Source organism: Plecotus auritus, assembly GCF_963455305.1.
Source record: "Plecotus auritus genome assembly, chromosome: X".
Taxonomy (NCBI): Eukaryota; Metazoa; Chordata; class Mammalia; order Chiroptera; family Vespertilionidae; genus Plecotus; species Plecotus auritus.
In genome coordinates this window covers 62,232,698-62,253,633 of record NC_137784.1, presented here as the reverse complement: position 1 = coordinate 62,253,633, position 20,936 = coordinate 62,232,698, and the positions used below count along the sequence as shown (strand labels likewise).

At 39.9% G+C, this 20,936-nt stretch overlaps 1 protein-coding gene across 1 annotated transcript in view; it reads right to left on the bottom strand.

The window, feature by feature from the left end:
* Positions 1-20,936, bottom strand: part of SYTL5 (synaptotagmin like 5) — a gene marked incomplete at its 5' end in the record, with an annotated part of 209,368 nt that overhangs the window by 161,727 nt on the left and 26,705 nt on the right. Inside the window, 1 exon segment of the mRNA XM_080653897.1 lies at positions 8,007-8,216. Coding sequence (XP_080510023.1) covers positions 8,007-8,216 — 210 coding nt within the window.

The window sequence follows — 20,936 nt, the reverse complement described above, 5'->3', positions numbered from 1 at the left end:
AACTGTAATAATCTGAACAATAAATATTTATTTTAAAAAAAGGGGTGCTGGATTTTGTCTAATGCTTTTCCTGCATGTATTAATATGGTCATGTGGCTTTTATCTTTCAATTGGTTAAGGGATGTATCACATTTATAGATTTGTGAATATTGTACCAGCTTTGCATCCATGGAATAAATCCCACCTGATCAGGATGTATGTTCTTTTTAATATGTTGCTGTATCTAATTTGCTAATATTTTGTTAAGGATTTGAGCATCTGTGTTCATCAGGATGTTGGCTTGTAATTTTCTTTCTTTGTAGTGTCTTTACCTCTTTTTGGAATTAGGATAATAATGGCTTCCTAATAAGAGCTCATAAGTGTTCCTTCATCTTGAATTTTTTGGAATAATTTGAGGAGGATACATGTTAGTTTTTCTTTGAATGTTTGGTAAAATTCACCTGTAAATCGATCCGGTCCAGGACATTGTTTCCTGGAAGTTTTTAAATTACTGCTTCAATTTCATCAATTGTTATTGGCCTACTCAGGTTTTCTGATTCTTCCTGATTGAATTCTGGAAGATTGTATGTTTGTAAGAATTTGTGCATTTCACTCAGCTTGTCCACTTCGTTGGCATAGAGTTGTTATAGTATTTGCTTACAATCCTTTGTATTTCTAATGTGTCCATTGTTATGTCGCCTCTTTCATTTGTGATTTTATTTATTTGGATCCTCTCTCTTTGTTTCTTGATAAGTCTGATTAGGGGTTCATCAATTTTGTTTATCTTTTCAAAGAAACAGCTCTTGGATTTATTGATCTTTTGTACTGCTTTTTTTTTTTTTTTTTTGGTCCCTATGTCATTTATTTCCACTCTGATTTTTATTATTTCCTTCTTTTTACTTGCTGTGGGCTTTTCTTGCTTTTCTCTTCCTAATTCATTTAGTTGTAGGGTTAGATAATTTATTCATACTTTTTTTGTTTCTTGAGGTATGCCTGTAGTGCTATGAACTTCCCTCACAGGACTGCTTTCACCATGTCCCATAGTTTTAGGGTGGTTGTATGTCCATTTTCATTTGTTTCCCAGAAATTTTTATTTTCTTATTTAATTTTCTTATTTAATTTCATTGGTAAACCATTCATTTTTTGATAACATACCATTTAGCCTCTATGTATTTGAGTGTTATTGAATTGTTTTATTGTTTATTTCTATCTTCATGCCAGTGTGATCCAAGAAGATGCTTGATATTATATAAATCTTCTTGAATTTGTATAACTTGTATTGTGCCCTAACATGTGGTCTATCTTTCATAATTACTCATGTACCCTTGAGAAGAAAGTATATTCTATTGCTTTGGGGTGCAATGTTCTGTAAATATCACTTAGACCCATCTGATCTAGTGTGTCATTTATGGCCTCTGTTTCCTCTTCAATTATTTGTCTGGAAGATCTATCCAGTGATGTCAGTGGAGTGTTAAAGTCCCCACTATGACTGTACTGCTGTCAATATCACCTTTAAAGTTCACTAAGAGTTCTTTAATGAACTTGGGTACTCCTATATTGTGTGCATATGTGTTTATAAGGTTTGTATTTTCTTTTTGAATCATTCCCTTTAGTATTATGAAGTGGCCTTCTTTGTCTCTTGTTATGGCCTTTGTTTTGAAGTCTATTTTTTTCTGATTTGAGTATTGCTTCTCCACATTTTTTCCTTTCCATTTGCATGGAATATATTTTTTTCATCCATCCACTCTCAGTCTGTGTACATCTTTTGCTCTGTGGTGTGTATCTTGTAGACAACATATATTTGGGTCATATTATCTTATCCATTCAGCCACCTGGTGTCTTTTGACTGGAACACTTAATATATTTACATTTAAGGTGATTATTGATAGGTATTTATTTATTGCCATTTTTATTTTCTTTATGCCTATTATCTTCCTCTCTCCTTTCCTTCTTCTTAAAGCAGTCCCTTTAACATTTCTTCAATTGCTGGTTAGGTGGTAATGTACTCCTTTAAACTTTTTTGTCTAGAAAGCTTTTTATTTCACATTAAATTTTAAATAGCCTCACCAGATACAGTAGTCTTGGATTTAGTCTCTTGCTTTTCATTACTTTGAGTACTTCATGCCACTCCCTTCTGGCCTGAAGTGTTTCTCTTGAGAAGTCAGTTGACATTATAATGGGAACTCCTTTGTATATAATTTTCTCTTTCTCTCTTGCTGCCTTTAAGATTATTTATTGAGGGGAGACAAAATGGCAGCAAAATAGGCAGACATGTCCCAAACCTTGTCCTGGAGCAGATAGAACTAGCAACTAAATCGAATACCATCCACCCTTAATTGGCGAAGTAGACACAACTGGTGAGACAATTCACAGTCAGGAAGGGTAGATGATACCTGGAGAACAGTAAAATTAGGGATTGGGGCTGAAGAGAACAGTAAGACCTCCAAGCCCAGAGGGTCAAAAGAAAACCACACAGCACTGAGTTTGTGTCCCTTGAGACAGGCGTAGCATCTGACTGTGGAAAGGAGGTCCACAGGGCTCCTGACAGGAGGGGATTCTGGATCTAAGCCCACAGCCATGAGAGTTTGAGCACAGAGGGAGCAGTCTGGATGGCTGCCCAAGCTGCACCATGCCGGGGGGAGAGGGGCTCACAGTTACACAGCTCTTCCCCTTCCTTTTGGTCTTTCCTTTAATTTGCTAAACCCAGTTCATAGGACCTTTCAAATACAAACACTCACCCATGGATGAGGTGCAGGTGGAGGTGTGGAATTTTGGAGTCTGGACAAAAAATGGGGAGAGAAGAGGGTGGGAGAGAGGTGGCCCAGAGTCTGGCGCTGAGTCATACCTGCTGTGCCAGACCTAGGCAGCCATTTTCTCCTGAAGAGATGGCCTCTCCCTGCAGTCTCCAGGCAACCAATACAGCCACAACCAGACTACACTCTGAGGGTTACAAAGGATACAAAACAAAACAAAACTGAATAGTCTCTCAGAGCCCTCAGGGACTGGCCGAAAGAGAGGCTGTTCAGTCCCAGCAACAGGAAACTGAGAAGCAGTAGGCAGTACAGAAGTGTGGGATCTTAAACCATCCCCACTAGGGGAAATATAACACAGCAGAGAGGAATGACACTTCACTTTTTCATTTTTATTATTTTATTATTTTGTTTTTTCTTTAATTTCCTTTTTGTTTGTTTCTTTATTTTCTATTTCTTTTTGCATTTTTTCATCATTCTATTTTTTTAATTTTCATCCTATTTTTAATTATTTTTGTAAATTTATTATTATTTTTTCTTCCTTCTCTTTCTCTTTCTTCTTATCCACTCATCCTCTTTCTACTTTCTCTATACTGAACTGAGATCCTCCCCATATTCACACAATTCCTTAACCTTACTTTCTCTATATAAGCTCAACCTCTACAGATTCTTCCCCGACCCTTTTTACTGGGTATTTGGTATTTGTATGTTTTGGTTTATCTGTTTCTTCTCTGGTGTTTCCTTTTTAGTCATTTTTCTTCTTTTTCTTTTCTCTCATACCATTTTTTTCTCTCTTTGATATCATTCGTGTGGTCTTTTCTCTCCCCTAATTTTCTTTTCTCTGGTGGTCACTTATATTGGGGTTATCAGTGTAGTGAGTACATTTGTGTTTTGTTCCCTTTTTGTCGAGTCTTGTCAAGTTGCATTTTGTCCTGTTTGGCCAATGTGGTAGAGAGTGAGTCACATACCCAGACACTGGGAGAGGAGACTTCATCCATGAACAGGTTAATAATACTACAGACCATACTACAGAGGCAGGAAGAAGGCGGCAGTGAGGGAGAGAGCACGAGTGAGTAAGGGAGCGAAAGATGAGTGTATGGACATGTGGTGTGTGTGTGTGTGTGTGTGTGTGTGTGTGTGTGTGAGAGAGAGAGAGAGAGAGAGAGACAGTTAGATCCCGCTGATGTAACTGAGAACCCAGCCACACCACCACCCAGGGTGCCCTCAGACACCACCCGGGATTCTACAGCCACCCCTGCCAGAGACCTGCTGCCTTGGCTAGGGTCTCACAGTCACCAAGGTGACTGGTCCAGCAAGGGAGGGCAGTTGGGGGGGGGGACCATGCCTACAGGGGAGGACAGTTAGGGGTGATAAGGCTGGCAGGGGAGTGGTTAGGGGTTGATCAGGCTGGCAGGCAGGCGAGCAGTTGGGAGCCAGCAGTCCTGGATTGTGAGAGGGATGTTTGATCGGGCCTAAACGGGCAGTCGGACATCCCCCAAGGGGTCCCAGATTGGAAAGGGTGCAGGCTGGGCTGAGGGACACCCCCCCCCCGTGTACAAATTTCGTGCACTGGGCCTCTAGTATATTTATAAAATGTGATAGCATAAAACAGTGAAAATGACTAAACTGCTATATGCAGCAAAAATGGATTAGTCTCACAAATAAAATGTTAACCCAAGTAAGTTATAAACAAATACACACTGTATAAATTGATTTATATAATGTACAGACAGAGCTCAACTTACAATGTTTTTTACTTATGATTTTTCAACTTTACAATGGTGCAAAAGAGATACGTACAATAAATTACATGGGATATTCAACACTTTACTATAAAATGGCCTTTGTGCTAGATGATTTGTGCTAATGTAAGTGTTCTGAGCATGTTTAAGGTAGGTTAGGCTAAGCTAGAACGTTCTGTAAGTTAGGTGTATTACAAGCATTTTCAACTTAGGTATTTTCAAATTCCAATGGGTTTATCTGGATGTAACCCCATCATAAATCGAGGAGTAGCTGTATAAAAAATCAAAGCTAATCTATTGTGTTAGCAGGATAGTGCTTATTAGTTGGGGAATTAAAAGGGAGTAGTGATTGGGAAGAGGAATGAGAAAGGCTTCTGGGGTGTTAGTGAGGTTTCATTTCTTCACTTGAGTGATAGAGACACAGATATAATGAAAGTCCACCAAGCTGTCCACCAGTGCTTCTCATCCAGGGCCAGCTTTTGCTCCTCAGGGGATATGTCTGGAGTAATTTTTCATTGTCACGACTGGAAAGGGGGAGGGGTGCTACTGGCATCTACTGGATAGAGGCCAGGACTTCTTTTAAACATCATACTTTGCATAGGATAGTCCCTCCCTCCCCAGCAAAGAATCATATTATCTAAACTATCAATAATGCAACCTCGCCAGTTTGGCTCAGTAGATAGAGCATTGGCCTGCGGACAGAAGGGTCCAAGATTTGATTCCAGTCAAGGGCACATTCCTGGGTTGTGGGCTCAGTCCAACGTGCAGGAGGCAGCCAATCAATGATTTCCTCTCATCATTGATGTTTCTACCTCTCTCTTCCTCTCCCTTCCTCTCTGAAATCAATAAAAATATATAAAAAATCTTAAAAAAATAAATTATCAATAATGGTAAAATTCAGAAACTTATTCATTTGTTATTTGTGCCCTTTTGTGTATGTGAGTTAATTCTAGTAAAAAAAATAAAGGCCATGTACATATATATTCATAAAGGAGCATATACTGTATATCCATAAAGGAAAAGGATGCTACTCTCTATGTTTTCCTATTTTTACTTTATTTCTTATTAATTTGTTGTCTTCTGGTGGTTATTAAGAACTGAGAGGCACAAATACTCCTGGAAAATTGTATGGAAGTAAAACTAAAATTGAAGAAGGTATGCCCATTTATTTATTATTTTCTCTGTGATTTATTATTTTACTATACTGTAGTAAGAGCCTTTATATTCAACTCTGACATGCTAAATTAAGTAGATCAGAATTGGAGAAACCCATTACTTCACAATGAGACAAACTTTTTGTTGTTGTTAATCCTCAGCTGAGGATATTTTTTCCATTGCTTTTCAAAGAGAGTGGTCGGAAGGGGGGAGGAAGAAAGAGAAAGAAGCATGGATATGAGAGAGACACATCTATTGGTTGCCTCCAGCATGGGCCATGACCATGGGTAGGGAGTGAACCCGTAACCCAGGTACTTGTCCTTGATCTGGAATCGAACTAGTGACCCTTTGGACCACAGGCCACTGAACCAAACCAACCAGGACCAAACAAACTTTCTCTCTTTTTTTTTTTTTTTTTTTTTCGTATATTACAGATGTCTCTCATTCCTCCCACGCACCCCCCCCCGCCCCACCCAAACATTCTGAAGGATTGCCCAAGGTCTGAAACAGCAATTTTTTGCATTGCTTACTTCAGTCACAGATATTTATTGCTTTTTAAATATATATATATATATATATATATATATATATATATATATATATATATATAATTGATTTCAGAGAGGAAGGGAGAGGGAGAGAGAGATAGAAACATCAATGATGAGAGAGAATCATTGATCGGCTGACTCCTGCACGACCCCTACTGGGGATCGAGCCCACAACCCAGGCATGTGCCCTTGACTGGAATTGAACCCGGGACCCTTCAGTCCACAGGTTGACACTCTATCCACTGAGCCAAACCAGCTAGGGCCAGATATAGATTACTTTTAAGTAGAAAACAACGTGCATTATTGATACTTTTCCTGTACAGGTATATAGAGAAATACACAAAGTAAATAATTTTATTTTATGAGAAAAAATAAGAAGATATCTAGTATTATTTGTGCATCCTGATTTGCAGATTCCTAAACTCAGTTTAGAAAAAGAATACAAACATCAACAAAGGCTATATTGCAACCCATATGTCAATGATTTCAAAATCAGTGTTCATTCCCACAGATCTAAAGAAGGATGTTTGCTAATTATGGGAAGGAAACACTAAAAGGAATTTACTTACGTTGGATAAAATATTAAAGATGGTTACTTAAGTATATTAATACATTCAAAGAAAGTAATAAAATAACTTAAATGGTTCATTTCTTTAGAACTGTTTCTCTTAATCCAGTGTAAAAAACATAGCATGAATTGCTCATTTCAGGATCACTTTTATGAAAAAGTACAGGAGGAATAACATAGATTAAATAATGCAATCACTGAATATAGGAATCCTCAATAGAACACACTAGCCTTTATTCAGAGTGGTTGGAGATGGAAGGTCACTCACTCTTACTACTAAACTATTCACTTTTCCCCTAAAATTATCCTCTTAACACCTATAAGAGAATGTGTTAGTGAGGGGAAAAGATAAACTTAACTAAACCAAATCAAACGAATCTGAAGTGATTTCAGCACCCTCCCACACCTCAACCACAGGAAACAGATCAACATGAAGTTGCCTTGAGATGAGATTATTAGGCACCTCCTAGGGTAGAGGAGATTAAGTGACTTTGGGGGTTGGTCCAGGGAGAGACTTTTCAAAAGGATGGAATTAGTAGGATCCAGGATTAGTAGTGGCCACATCAGGCTTAGACTCCAGTTTAATTAAACTTAGAAAACAATGATTCTTGACTTATACCCAGGTTGAAATAGAGAATCCTGTGACCATTTTACTCCAATAGGCTAAACACAGAGGTGAATGAGAAGGTTCTCTCCCTTCACCCTTTCTCAAGAACTAGGTTGGCAAAACTTCAGGAGCTACTCTAGTTTTGTCTCTCAGCTGATGTGGAGAGAGCAGCCCGGAAATTTCATATCTATCTTGCCAGTTACCCTAAATGTCTCAGGGAAACTGCGCTTTCTGAGAAGCCACACAGAGCCAAGTGGGGCTATAATAGAAGAAAGATCCTGTGTGGTTTTCAAATTCAGAAAGAGACCTCATTCTGTCAGGCTTCTAATTTTACTATATGTTATAGTGTTAAACAATAAAAATACTGTTATCTTTGACTCTGTATATGTCTCTGTTTATCTATTCCTCTCTCTCTCTCTCTCTCTCTCTCTCTCTCTCTCTCTCTCTCTCACACACACACACACACACACACACACACACACACACACACACACACCACTGCCAAATGCCAAAGCCTTGCTGAACCCATGATTGGGCTATACTTATAATTCCACATTCTATCCGAAAATTTTAAATATTCTTTTTCTTTCTTGCTTTTCCCATTCCAATCCCTTCAGTCTTGAAATCTGGCTTTTCAAGCAAAATCAAGAAACTCACGTGACTTTGGCACAGACAGTGCACTTCCAGCTGCCATCAAGGCCCAAGACCCGACACTCACTGCACACCCTCAGTGAGCAGGCCTGGCATGGGTTTCCCCGGTCAAATATTAAGCCCAGGTTTCTCTGACAGTGAACACAGACTCTGCTGGTGTCTTGTTGAATCTTCCCACTTCTACGTTTTGCTTCTAAGAGTTCATTTTTCAGCTTCCTGGAAGGAGAGGGGGAACATCACTTAAAAAAAACAAACAAACAAACAAAGAGAGGAGCTAAGCTATCTTTACTTAAGGGATATTTTCATTTGGAAGAACATTTAAAAGAATCAAGGAGTCAGAGCCAAATAATTTCAGAAAACACAATTTCTTCCTCTATAGTCAACAATTTTTTTACATCAATAGTTGAAAAATGTTTGTGTTTTACTTTTGAATCCTTTACTTTACATCCTTCCTGAGCACTACTACTTTGAAATTAATATTTATTCACATTCTACTCTAACTTCTCCAAGATCTTTGATACCATAATATTGGAGCACAACCCTAGCCTAGAGGCATGCACAATATCATGTTCTTTACTTGCCTAGATATACTATACAGAGGAAGAGTGTGAAATCAAGCTTGGCAACACGGGAACTTTCCTTAGGTGATCCAATGAATAGATTGCTACAAAGACATTGCCTACTATTTCAAATCTAAATGCTTATTCTTATCATATGAGGGTATCCAAAAATGTCCCTTAACCTATGGGCTTTGCTGTCAGACATACCTATGTGTGAATCCAAGTTGCATCATGAATTAGCTGTCCAACCTTAGAAAATGATTTACTGACTCAACTTGTGACTCTTTGTTTTTAAAATGGGAGTAATAACATTCTTATTCTTATTATATTATTTTTTGTTTTATAAAATAGTTTTTAAAATAGACTTTTATTGATTTCAGACACAGGAAGGGACAGGGATAGAGAGATAGAAACATCAATGATGAGAGAGAATCTTTGATTGGCTGCCTCCTGCCGGAGATCAAGCCTACAACCCAGGCAGGTGCCTGACTGGGAATCAAACTGTGACCTACTGGTTCATAGGTCAACATTCAACCATTGAGCAACACTGGCTGAGCTATTATTTTCTGTTTTTAAGATTAAATGACATAGCCCTGGCCTGCATGGCTCAATGGTTAGAGTATTGGCCTGTGGACCCAAGGATTGCAGGTTTGATTCCCAGTCAAGGGCACATACCTGGGTTGCAGGTTCGGCCCTCCAGCCCTGGTTGGGGCATGAGTGAGAGGCAGCCAATCGATGCGTCTCTCTCACATCGATTTTTCTCTCCTCTCTCCATTCTTTCTACTCTCTCTGAAAAAAAAAATCAATGGAAAATATATCCTTGGGTGGGGGTTAACAACAACAACAAAAAGATTAAATAGTATAATATATAAAGTTACCAGCACAGTTTCTGGCACATAGGTACTAAATAAATGCTATTTCCGTGTCCATTTTTTTTACTACCTGATATGTATATTTATATACAATTTAGAAGATAACTATTCAAAGTGGGGTCCTTGTTCGGGAAGTGTCAGCATCATCTGGGAGTTTGTTAGGAATAGAGAATCTCAGGCTCCACCTCAAACCTACTGGATCAGATTCTGCATTTCACAAAATCTCCAAGTGATTAAGTTTCAGAAGCACAACTTTGGAACAGTTGTTATCAGATTTGGCTATGCACTGGAATAACGTGGGAAGATTTTTAAAAATTACAGTGATTTCCAAGCCTCCCCCACCACTCTCATATAGTTGGTTTAGGATGTGGCCTATGCAATGATATTTTTAAAAGATTCCTTATTTATTCTATGTATTGCCAAATTTGGAAAACAGATGACAGATTCATTCCACTTAAATGCTTCACAGACATACAATTCTTTTATGTTATCCATATCCAATCCCTTCTTCAACATAACATTTGTATGTTCTAGAAGAAAATAATCCCAGATTCATCCCACACATCTCATACTTTTTCATTTTACATTTGTGGAACTGGGCTTCATTATACCCCACAATACTAGTATCTCCCCAAAGGCAAGAATAATGACTTCAGTTTCTTGTATATACTGCTCAGGGCCTAGTTCTGTGCTATAAGGTACTTAAATGTTTAAAACTATTTATTATCTCTTTGGGGCCTTCAAATAACTTGTAATGTATTATGAGTCTCATGTTAAAGATAGTATATATAAAAAGTATATATAAAACCAGAAACCAGGTCTTTTAATCCCTTGCCTAATGAGAGATTCATAAATGGGGAATTATAAAAGTGAAGAGTAAGGGTTCCAAAACCTTTGATTGTCTCTCTCATTTATCCAATGAACATTTATTAGGTGCCTATTATGTACTAGGCATTCTGATATTCAGAGAGGAAAATAAGTCAAACAGGATTATCTACTAAAGATTCCCATTATCCTCCATATTATTCAAGAAAAGGACAAATAATGCAAGATGATTCATACGTTGCAACAGGCAGCTATTGGGTCAATTTCTAAGAGATATTTGAAAAATTAGTAAGCTGCTTCAAAGTTTGTGCCAGCTTACAGAAAACTCTTCTCCTATTGAAACACAAAAGACAACCTACAGCAGATGCTTTCTTAATCCCTGATTTAGAGCTTGGAAGTACCTTTATGTCTTTTTTCCCATGAGCAACTGGCTCATGAAATTAAGTGTAAGAAAAGTAAATCCATATGATTTACTTTTGAAAAGTTATAAAAGCTACAAGCTTTAAAGAAAAAGAATGCATTATCATTTTAAGACCACAACTATATTATTTAGAGAAGCACTTCAGGGCACAGGAGAAATAAAACATTGCCAATTCAAAATCTATAACAATTCTTGCAACAAGGATAAAGAAACAAAGTGTTCAAAATGGGTAGAAAAAAGCTAGAAATCTTAAACAGCAGTACTATCCAAGTAGGCTGGGGGTGGGAGGAGAGTACTAAACCGAGACAATGGGATGTTCTAGGATTTTCTAGAGGTAAATTCTCTTCTGGAAGAAAATTCTATAATCAGGTGCCTGAAGTTTAACTACTTAAAGTAGAGTGAGAATTCTTGGAGAATTTAAGGTCATAAAGACAAACATTTATAGTCCATTTTTCTTTGTGCTCTACTGACAGGACTTTAACAATCAGGTTTCACCTAGTTCACAGTTCTGGAGTCTGAAAAGACTGGGGGCTCTGTATAAATCAGGCCAAAGGAAAAAAAATAACAAATGTCCAAACACACTAGCTGGGAAATTCCTAAGTCAATATGTACTAATTGTACCACATATTCTGGAGGGTCTTTAAGACATGTGGGAAGAATTCCATAAGCTGGCACAAACTTTGAAGCAGCTTACTAATTTTTCAAATATCTCTTAGAAATTGACTCAATTCAATCATGTCTAGGATAATTCACATGAAGTAGACACAGCCATTTTCAGGCACTCACGAAGAGAATAAAAGTAGTCAACTGCAATCATGAAAAGAAAGTGTGCATGCATATAATCACAACCAACAGACACAAGACACTGGGGGCAGGGGGATGAGGGCAAGTGCAGGGGGGTAGGGGAGGTCAGGGGGAAGTCAATGGGGAAAAAAAGAGACATATGTACTACTATTTGTAATGCCTTAAACAATAACATTTTAAAAAAAGAAATAAAAAAAAAGAAAAGAAACTGGTACCAAGGAGAAAGGGAAGTATAGGGAAATAGAAGAGAGCAATAGGATGGGAAATATCTTTTCCCTCTGCTTTACTAGCCAGCACTTACAAAAAAAGATGGACCTTATTTAGTTCCTGCATTGCTGACCCAACCCTAGGAACTATCTGAGGAAGATGTTTCAGGGATGTTCATCTCTCTCATACACGTAAGTAAGAAATGTTTCTAGATCCAAGTAACAGGCTTAGAAAATTAGTTTCACCCCATACTATGATAAGAAATATATAAAAACTAGAGGCCCGGTGCATGAAATTCGTGCATGGTGGGGGGGGGGGTTTGTTCCGCAGCCCAGCCTGCACCCTCTTCAATCTGGGACCCCTCGAGGGATGTCCGACTGCCCGTTTAGGCCCAATCTCAGTGGGATCGGGCCTAAATGGGCAGTCGGACATCCCTCTCACAATCCAGGACTGCTGGCTCCCAACTGGTCGCCTGCCTGCCTTCCTGAGTGCCCCTAACCGCTTCTGCCTGCCAGCCTGATCACCCCCTAACCACTCCCCTGCCAGCCTGATTGATGCCTAACTGCTCCCCTACCAGCCTGTTTGCCCTTAACTGCCCTCCCCTGCAGGCCTGGTCCCCCCCAACTGCCCTCCCCTGCAGGCCTGGTCACCCCTAACTGCCTTCCCCTGCAGGCCTGGTGGCCCCCAACTTCCCTCCTCTGCCGGCTTGGTCACCCCTAACTGCCCTCCCCTGCTGGCCTGATCACCCACAACTGCCCTCCCTTGCAGGCCTGGTCCCTACCAACTGCCCTCCCTTGCTGGCCATCTTGTGTCCACATGGGGGCAGGATCTTTGACCACATGGGGGCAGCCATCTTATGTGTTGGAGTGATGGTCAATTTGCACATTACTCTTTTATTAGATAGGATAGAGTCCTGGTGCATGGGTGGGTGGCAGCTGATTTGCCCTGAAGGGTGTCCCAGATCAGGGTGGGGGTTCCCTTGGGGCATGGGGTGGCCTGGGCGAGGGGCCTGTGGTGGTTTACAGGCCGGCCACGCCCTCTGGAGACCCAAGCAGAGGCCCTGGTATCTGGGGTTTATTTATCTGCTACAGTTGAAACTTTGTAGCCTGGAGCGGAGCCAAGCCTTCTGCTTGCTCGGTGGCAGCAGCCATTTCTTTTGGTATTTATGTATCTTCTATAATTGAAACTTTGTAGCCTTAAGTAGAGGTCTGGGCTGGCCAGGGTGTACGGAAAGCTTGGCTTCCTCCATCGCCGGGGGCAACCCTAGCCTCTTGCTCTTTCCAGCTCTGTGGCTGCCACCATTTCTATTTGGATTTATGTATCTTCTATCATTGAAACTTTGTAGCTTTGAGTGGAGGCCTAGGCTGGCAAAGGGCAGGCAGAAAGCTTGGCTTCCTCCATTGCCAGGGAAACCCAAGCCTCCCTCCTGCTCTCTGTGGCTGCAGCCATCTTGGTTGGGTTTATTTGCATATCCGCTCCTGATTGGCTGGTGGGCATGGCTTGTGGGTGTGGCGGAGTGATGGTTAATTTACATATTACTCTTTTATTAGATTAGATGCTAACATTGGTATGGTTTGTGTGGTAGGACAATGTATAGGTTTTCTCTTTTATTTTCTAAATTTCAAATGTAATTTTATTAATATTATAATTTTTAAAGTACAATAAACATTGAAACAAAAAAGAAAAAAGTAAATTGGTTTCATATTTCCCCCATATAACAAGAAATCCATAATGAGCATTAGTTTAGTCTACAAAATCAGGTCATTAAGCATTCCTTTCATCCTGATAGTCTCTTATCTCTAATGTATGATTTATTATTCTTAAGCAAAATTCCCAGACAGCTCCAGCATAGCATCCACTTTTAAGGCAGGAATGAGGAGGAAGGGGTGTCACATGAACCTGTCTCTTAACAGAAAAGCAAAAATTAACTAAAGTTCTCACATCAGATTTTCCTTTATGTTTCCTTTACCAGACAGTGTCATATCACCACCACTAGCTGCAAGGGAGGCTAAGAACGTGCAACAAGTTGGACTGCACATCTCTGCCCACTTGACATTAGATGTGGTATTGTGATTGGCATTGATCCATGAAATATGGCATGGAATTCCTTCCAGTTAAAAACTGCAAAAAGTGAAACCTTGGTTTTTCATAAACCCTCCTATTCCCTTGGAAAGTGGCAATGTCCCAAATATTGTCTGCTCTGTAAATATGGGTCCTTGTCTGAGGATGCCATGAACTACAGTCCCCAGCCATCCTGTCTTTGATGTATAAGATGAGAAAATTTTCATTATTTTAAGCCACTAAGAATTTGAGGCTATTATTGCAGCATCATTTATTCTATCCTGACTGATAAACATATAGTGTAGCCCTTCATCTGGTTGGCTCACATATATTCTTTTTACTTCAGCTTTACTGTTGCTTCCCCAGTGAGGCTTTCTCTGACAGTCAAATCTATAGCAGATTCCCATCTTGTTCTCGCTCACAGAAATGTGTTCTTTTTCTTCACAGCACATACCATAATTTTTTAAAAATATATTTTATTGATTTTTTTACAGAGAGGAAGGGAGAAGGATAGAGAGTTAGAAACATCGATGAGAGAGAAACATTGACCAGCTGCCTCCTGCACACCTCCTACTGGGGATGTGCCTGCAACCAAGGTACATGCCCTTGACCGGAATCGAACCTGGGACCCTTCAGTCCGCAGGCCAATGCTCTATCCACTGATCCAAACTGGTTAAGGCCTTACCATAATTTTTAATTATACCTTTATTTGGCTGTTTTTAACTGATTTAATTGTCTCACTAACTCCTCTATGAGGGCAAAACTATCTGTTTTGTTCAGCACATAAGCAGTGGCTGGAACATCTTATATAATAAAAGCCTAGGTGGCGTTAGGCCCTCACATGACGCCTTCACACAACATCGCCACAAGATGGCCACCACAAGATGGCCACCACAAGATGGCCGCCACAAGATGGCTGCCACAAGATGGCCGCCACAAGATGGCCCCATGCACAGCAGAGGCTGGGCCCGGTAGCCACTCCACTTGGTGAGGCCTGGGGGTCCCACAACTTTGTGTGGCACAGAGGAGGCTGGTCCCGGCATCTCCGCCACCTCGACCGGAGGAGGCGGGTCACAGCAAGGGGGTTGTGGATGATCAGGCCCTGGCAGGGGAGGGCAGTTGTGAACAATAAGGGCTGGCAGGGGAGGGCAGTTGGGGGCAATCAGACAAGCAGGGGAGCAATTAGGTATCAATCAAGCTGGCAGGGGGTTATCAGGCTGGCAGGCAGGTGAGCAGTTAGGAGCCAGCAATCCTGGATTGTGAGAGGGATCAGGCCTAAACTGGCAGTTGGACATCCCCTGAGGGGTTCCCGATTGGAGAGGGTGCAGGCCGGGTTGAGGGACACCCCTTCCCCATGCACAAATTTTGTGCACCGGGCCTCTAGTAATAGATAACATTTAATTAGATGAATAAGAGAAAGCATAAGTAAAAGGTAACAAGAGGAGAAAGCGGGGGAGGGGGGGTGGAGAAGGAAACTCAGCCATGCTGCTTATTGGGTATCACTGGGCATTCCACTTAACCTCTCTGGGCCTCAGCTACTTCAACTTCAAAATGAAGATAATTCCCTTCCAATCTTCATCTGAGGGTGTTTATGAGGGCCAGAGTCAATAAAGTATGGTAGTGTGCTTTGTGAATTATAGATGATTTTACAAAATATAACCATCATTATTAAAAAGAGAATGAGCCCAGCTGGTGTGGCTTAGTGGTTGAGCTTCGACCTATGAACCAGGAGGTCGATTCCCAGTCAGGACACATGCCTGGGTTGTGGGCTCGATCCCCAGTGTGGGGCATGGAGAAGCAGCTGATCAATGATTCTCTCTCACCATTGATGTTTCTATCTCTCTCTCTCCCTCTCCCTTCTTCTCTGGAATCAACAAAAATATATTTTTTTAAAAAAGAGAATGAGAAGATAACAAATGTGCAATGTTGGATTAGTAGGAATAAATTCAAATTAGAATTGGCTTAAACTGAAATCAAACACACTTTGAAAAAGTAATGCACACCTGATGAAACTACAGGATGTTCTCAATTACTTGATAAGAATTTCCAGAGCTTTTTCCAACTTCCTTAATCTCGTTTCTACACCTTTTTTCAGTAAGCAAAACTATTTGATTCTGAAAAATATATAATTCCCCTATTTTTTATGGCTGACAGAGAAGCAAGGAGTATGGGAGATGGATGGAAAAGAGTAGTACAGATAAATATGTCCTAAAGTCAATGATTTAAAACTGATAAAAACTATAAAGAAAAAAAAACTATTGAAGACATTTAATTTATGTTAACATCAATTCTTCATTAGAGATAAGCTCAGGATGCTCTTGCATTTTAAAGTATCAGTTTATTCTTTACATTTCCTTGTTGCTTCACAGATACATTTATATTAACATGTGAATTTATTACCTATATTTAATTGAAATCTTAAATATTGAAAAGATGAACTATCTCAGCTGTAGTTGAATGATAGAATCTCTTCATTTCTATATTCTGGTGATATACTAAATTCATTTTTTTCTATTCCATTATCAAAAATGTTCAATGCATTACAAAGACTACTTGTTTTATCTTTGCATAGATGCATTCCTTTCAAATCAGGTATTGTTTTTCTTAAAATTCCTATCACATCTGTGTCATTATTTTTCTTTCATTACCATATCTAGTCCCAATTGTACATTATTTTGCACCAAATAAGATAGGAATTTTAGAATGGAAGCAATTTGTTGCCTGGAAGAGGAAGCCACAGAAAAGTATCTTTGATTACTTGATGTCTTTAAACAACCCTCAAGCTAATCTAGAAAAGCACATCAAGTCTTAAGAAGAGAGGATGAAAAATTGAGGACTATATACTAGTGGCCCAGAGCATAAGGTTCTAAAGTCAGAGGATCTGGGTTAAAAGCCTGGCCTTACCACATATTTACTTAGAGACTTTTAGAAAATTACTTAAATTCTCTGTCTCAAGACTTAAGGAGACCTAACCTCCCTTACTCAAAATATTCCTTCTGTAAAGAAAATCATAATAGCTACAACCTCATAGGCTTATTGTGAACATTAAGTAAAATGTTAAGCACAGCTTGACACAGTATTTGTGGACTAGACAATTCTGGTATGTGTCTCCCAATATCTGTTCTCCCCTTCTCTGTTAGTGGAATGTCTAGCTAGGTTCATCACCACTCAAAATAAAAACTGTATTTACCAGTATGCCTTAGATTTTGCCATGAGACTAAATGTTGGCTAATGTGATGTGATCAGAAATGATTTAGGCAGCCTCTAGGTCATGTCCCTAATGGAAAAGGCCTTCCTTTCCCTTGAATCCTTCCTCCTTTACAAAGGCTGGGATGAAAACATTGGGGTAAGCCATCTTGGATCAAGAACTAGACTCTCCAGATGATGGAGCAACTAAAGAAAAAGTGCTCAGAACCATGCTAAAATGGAGCCACCATAACAATATCACAAAACTGGCAACAAACCAAGACTTTTCAATTAGAGAGCAAAGTATTGTTTAAGCCTTACTATAATGTGTCTCTGTCACCCACAGCCAAGCCTATTTCCCAACAAGTAAAATAAGAACTCAGTAATATTAGCTTGTTGTGTTATTGTCCACTAGCAGAGATATTGCTATTAGGTTCTGCTTCAACCTCTGTTGCAATACCTTCAAGGTAAATCTTTGTCTAGAGCTAGAGTTTCATATCCCTTTAAGAGAGCAAAGCCATGTAAAACTGATTGAAAATACTATCTAACCAGAAATGAGACAAAAATCACTTGAGAAAATATATGCATGAAGAATAATGTCACAGCAGCCAGATGTCAATGGCTGCATACTAGTACTTCCTAGCAATTTGACTTTTGTCCACATCCAGAGGTAATGCCATCAACACTGAGGTTATTTTATATTTGGCTAAGGGAAATCCAGTGGTGACCAGACCTCCTTTTAGTATTCTGAATATAAAACCATTATATATTTTTTTCATTTTGATTGTAGCGTCTGTGTGCTGAACTTATTATTAAAACCTAACTTCACAACACTTAGTCAAAATAATGACAGGCACTCTCTTTTACATGTCATGTCATTTGACAGTAACCCATGCTAAAGATAACATGGTTCCCATTTCATACATTAAAAAAATACAGTCTCAGAAGGAAAACTTGTTATGGTTCACAAGGTTATCAAGTGGTGCAGTCAGGATTCAGATCCAGAATTTTATATTCCAAAATCTGCACTCCCCTCGCCCCATACCAGACACCTCTCCTTAGTTCTCAGTCTATTAAAATAGTTTTGTTCAGAAATAATATTATCAACAACTTCTATTTTTTACCTAGTTATAAAAAACCATGCTAAGCACACACAAAGTTACGCATCAGTAAACATGAGGGACTTCTGCCTACCCTGCTTCTCCCACCAAATGGCATCTGCTCAAGGGGCCTCTTATCACAGAATCTCTCATAGGAAACATTCCCCAATGAAACTGTTTTCAACAAACACACCAGTCTGGTCCTAATAAACTTTATAAAGCTTTGGATTAGTTTTCAAATCCAAGGATATTAAAAAGAATCAAGCCCATTTGAGAACTGGAGAAGAGTTTTCAGTAGATAGAAATCTATTTCAGGAACAAGATTGAAAGAATACTGGTTTAAATAAAGAATTCTTGTGAATTGTACCAATTTCATGTGTTTAGATATTGTCTCAAGGAAAGAGAGAATTGTGAAATCTTCAAGCCTGCAAATGACACCAAGAACTTCCTGGTAGTAAAACACTGGGTTCATAGGAATATCATCTCACAAAGCCATGTGAACAGAAAGGCAATTGATTATTAACTACTAGAGGCCTGGTGCACGAAATTCGTGCATGGAGGGAGGATTCCCTCAACTCAGCCTGCACCCTCTCCAATTGGGGACCCCTTGAGGGATGTCTGACTGCCATTTTAGGCCTAATCCCAGGGATCGGGCCTAAACTGGCAGTCAGACATCCCTCTAACAATCTGGGACTACTGGCTCCTAACTGCTCACCTGCATGCCTGCCTGCCTTATTGCCCCTAATTGCTTCTGCCTGCCAGCCTGATCACCCCTAACTGCCCTCTCCTGTAGGCCTGATGTCACCCCCAACTGCCCTCCTCTGCTGGCCAATTTGGTTCTGATTGGTCGGTTCCTATGCCAGTATCAAAAGCTTCACCTTCTAGGCAGCTATTGGCTCCCCACAGCACCCAGATTTGGTTCTCATTGGTTGGTTCCTATGCCAGTCAGCGTCAGAAGCTCCACCTCCTAGGCAGCCATTGGTTCCCCACAGCACCCACTTTTGGTTCTGATTGGTCGGTTCCTATGCCAGTAAGCGTCAAAAGCTCCACCTCCTAGGCAGCCATTGGCTCCCCAAAGCACCCACTTTTGGTTCTCATTGGTCAGTTCCTGTGCCAGTCAGCGTCAAAAGCTCCACCTCCTAGACAGCCATTGGCTCCCGATAGCACCCACCTTTGGTTCTGATTGGTCGGTTCCTATGTCAGTCAGTGTCAGAAGCTCCACCTCCAAGGCAGCCATTGGCTCCCCACAGCACCCACCTTTGGTTCTGATTGGTTGGTTCCTATGCCAGTCCGCATCTCCAGGCCTATCTCTGGGCCTGATCAAAGAGGCGGGGCTTAACAGCAGCTCCCCTGGAGGCTGAGAGAGAAAGAAAAGCTTGGCTGCTGGCAAAGATGAGAAAGAAAGAGGGAGAGAGAGAGGTAAGTACACTGATCAACTTCCACTGAGGCTTCAGATTAGACCCTGACTCACTTTCTGGGTCTCAGCCACCTGAGCAGTCAGTGTTGGGTCACCAGGCTGCAGCTGGGCAACCCAGCGCTGACTTCCAGATGGTCTGCATTTGGTCACAGGCTCAGCCCCTTCCCAAGCCCCAGGCTTTAGGCTTTGGAAGTGCCCCTCCCCCCCGCCCCGCCTCTCCCATCACAGGCTCGGCCCCTCCGATGGCCAGCTGGGAGTGACCTGGGTGCCTAGAAGGTTCCCGGGACCCAGGTATGTATGCAAATTAACCTCCATCTTTGTTGGGTTAATTTGCATACTCACTCTGATTGGCTGTGGGCATAGCAGAGGTATGGTCAATTTACATGTTTCTCTATTATTAGGTAAGATACAGGCATATCTCATTTTATTAGACTTCACTTTATTGCACTTCACAGATGTTTCTTTCTTTCTTTTTTTTTTTTTTTTTTTACAAATTGAAGACAAGGCCCTCTATCAGCAAAAAAATAAAATAATAAAATAATAAAAAAGATTACAACTAATTTTATTGAAGTAGCCTTGAACCAAACTCGTATCTCCAAGGTATGCTCTGTTATCTTAAAAAATAGCAGAGATTGATTTCATAGTATGTAATTAGCAAATCAAGTCTTTCTCCTGGAAATGCATTGAAATAACTATCATCTCAATTTTCTGAACCAACAAGGCACAGGTATATGTTTTACTTATTTGAAAACCCAAAGGATACCTTACTAGATTGCCCCAAACTGTAGAAAGTCCTATTATCAATGTGGGAAATTATACATAAAAAAGTTGGATATAGAATCAGTAAAACAAGAATTATTACTTAAAAAAAAAAAAAAACAAGGGTAAAATACTGGGCTTTTAAAGATTATTGCTATGACAATGCAAGCATAGAAGTGACGTAATGGGAGGAAATTGGACATTCAGACATTTCAAAAGATAATTTAAAAAGAACATATTGCCCTTGAAAATATCTTTAAAAGTACTTCTGTTGAACATAGGCACATACTAGCTTAATTTTTATAAATATGTAATTTTATTTATAAATTTCTCTGAATTTGTGTCAACTAGCTTAATTTAAGTGCAGCAAGGAAGGAGTTATGTGCTCAGCAAAGGCAGTCATCAGTACTTAATTTTCCCTGTTTAGTTGAAGTTTTGGAGGACTCACACTTTCATAGATAAAGGTTATTACAAAAGACACTTCCAGACCACTCTATTCTACTCATTGGCTGCAAATTCTCATCTACCTTTGCTGTATTTGAAGTTGAGCATAATATCTCTCCTGTATTGCCATAGTCTTCTGTTTATTTGTTTTTAATTTTTTGGTGATAGTCTTGAAATCTATTGGAATAGTCCTGAATAAAGTATTGCTTACCATTTCAATGTTTATATATATACTAGAGGTCCCGTGCATGAAATTTGTTCCCTCAGAGGGGTCCCTCAG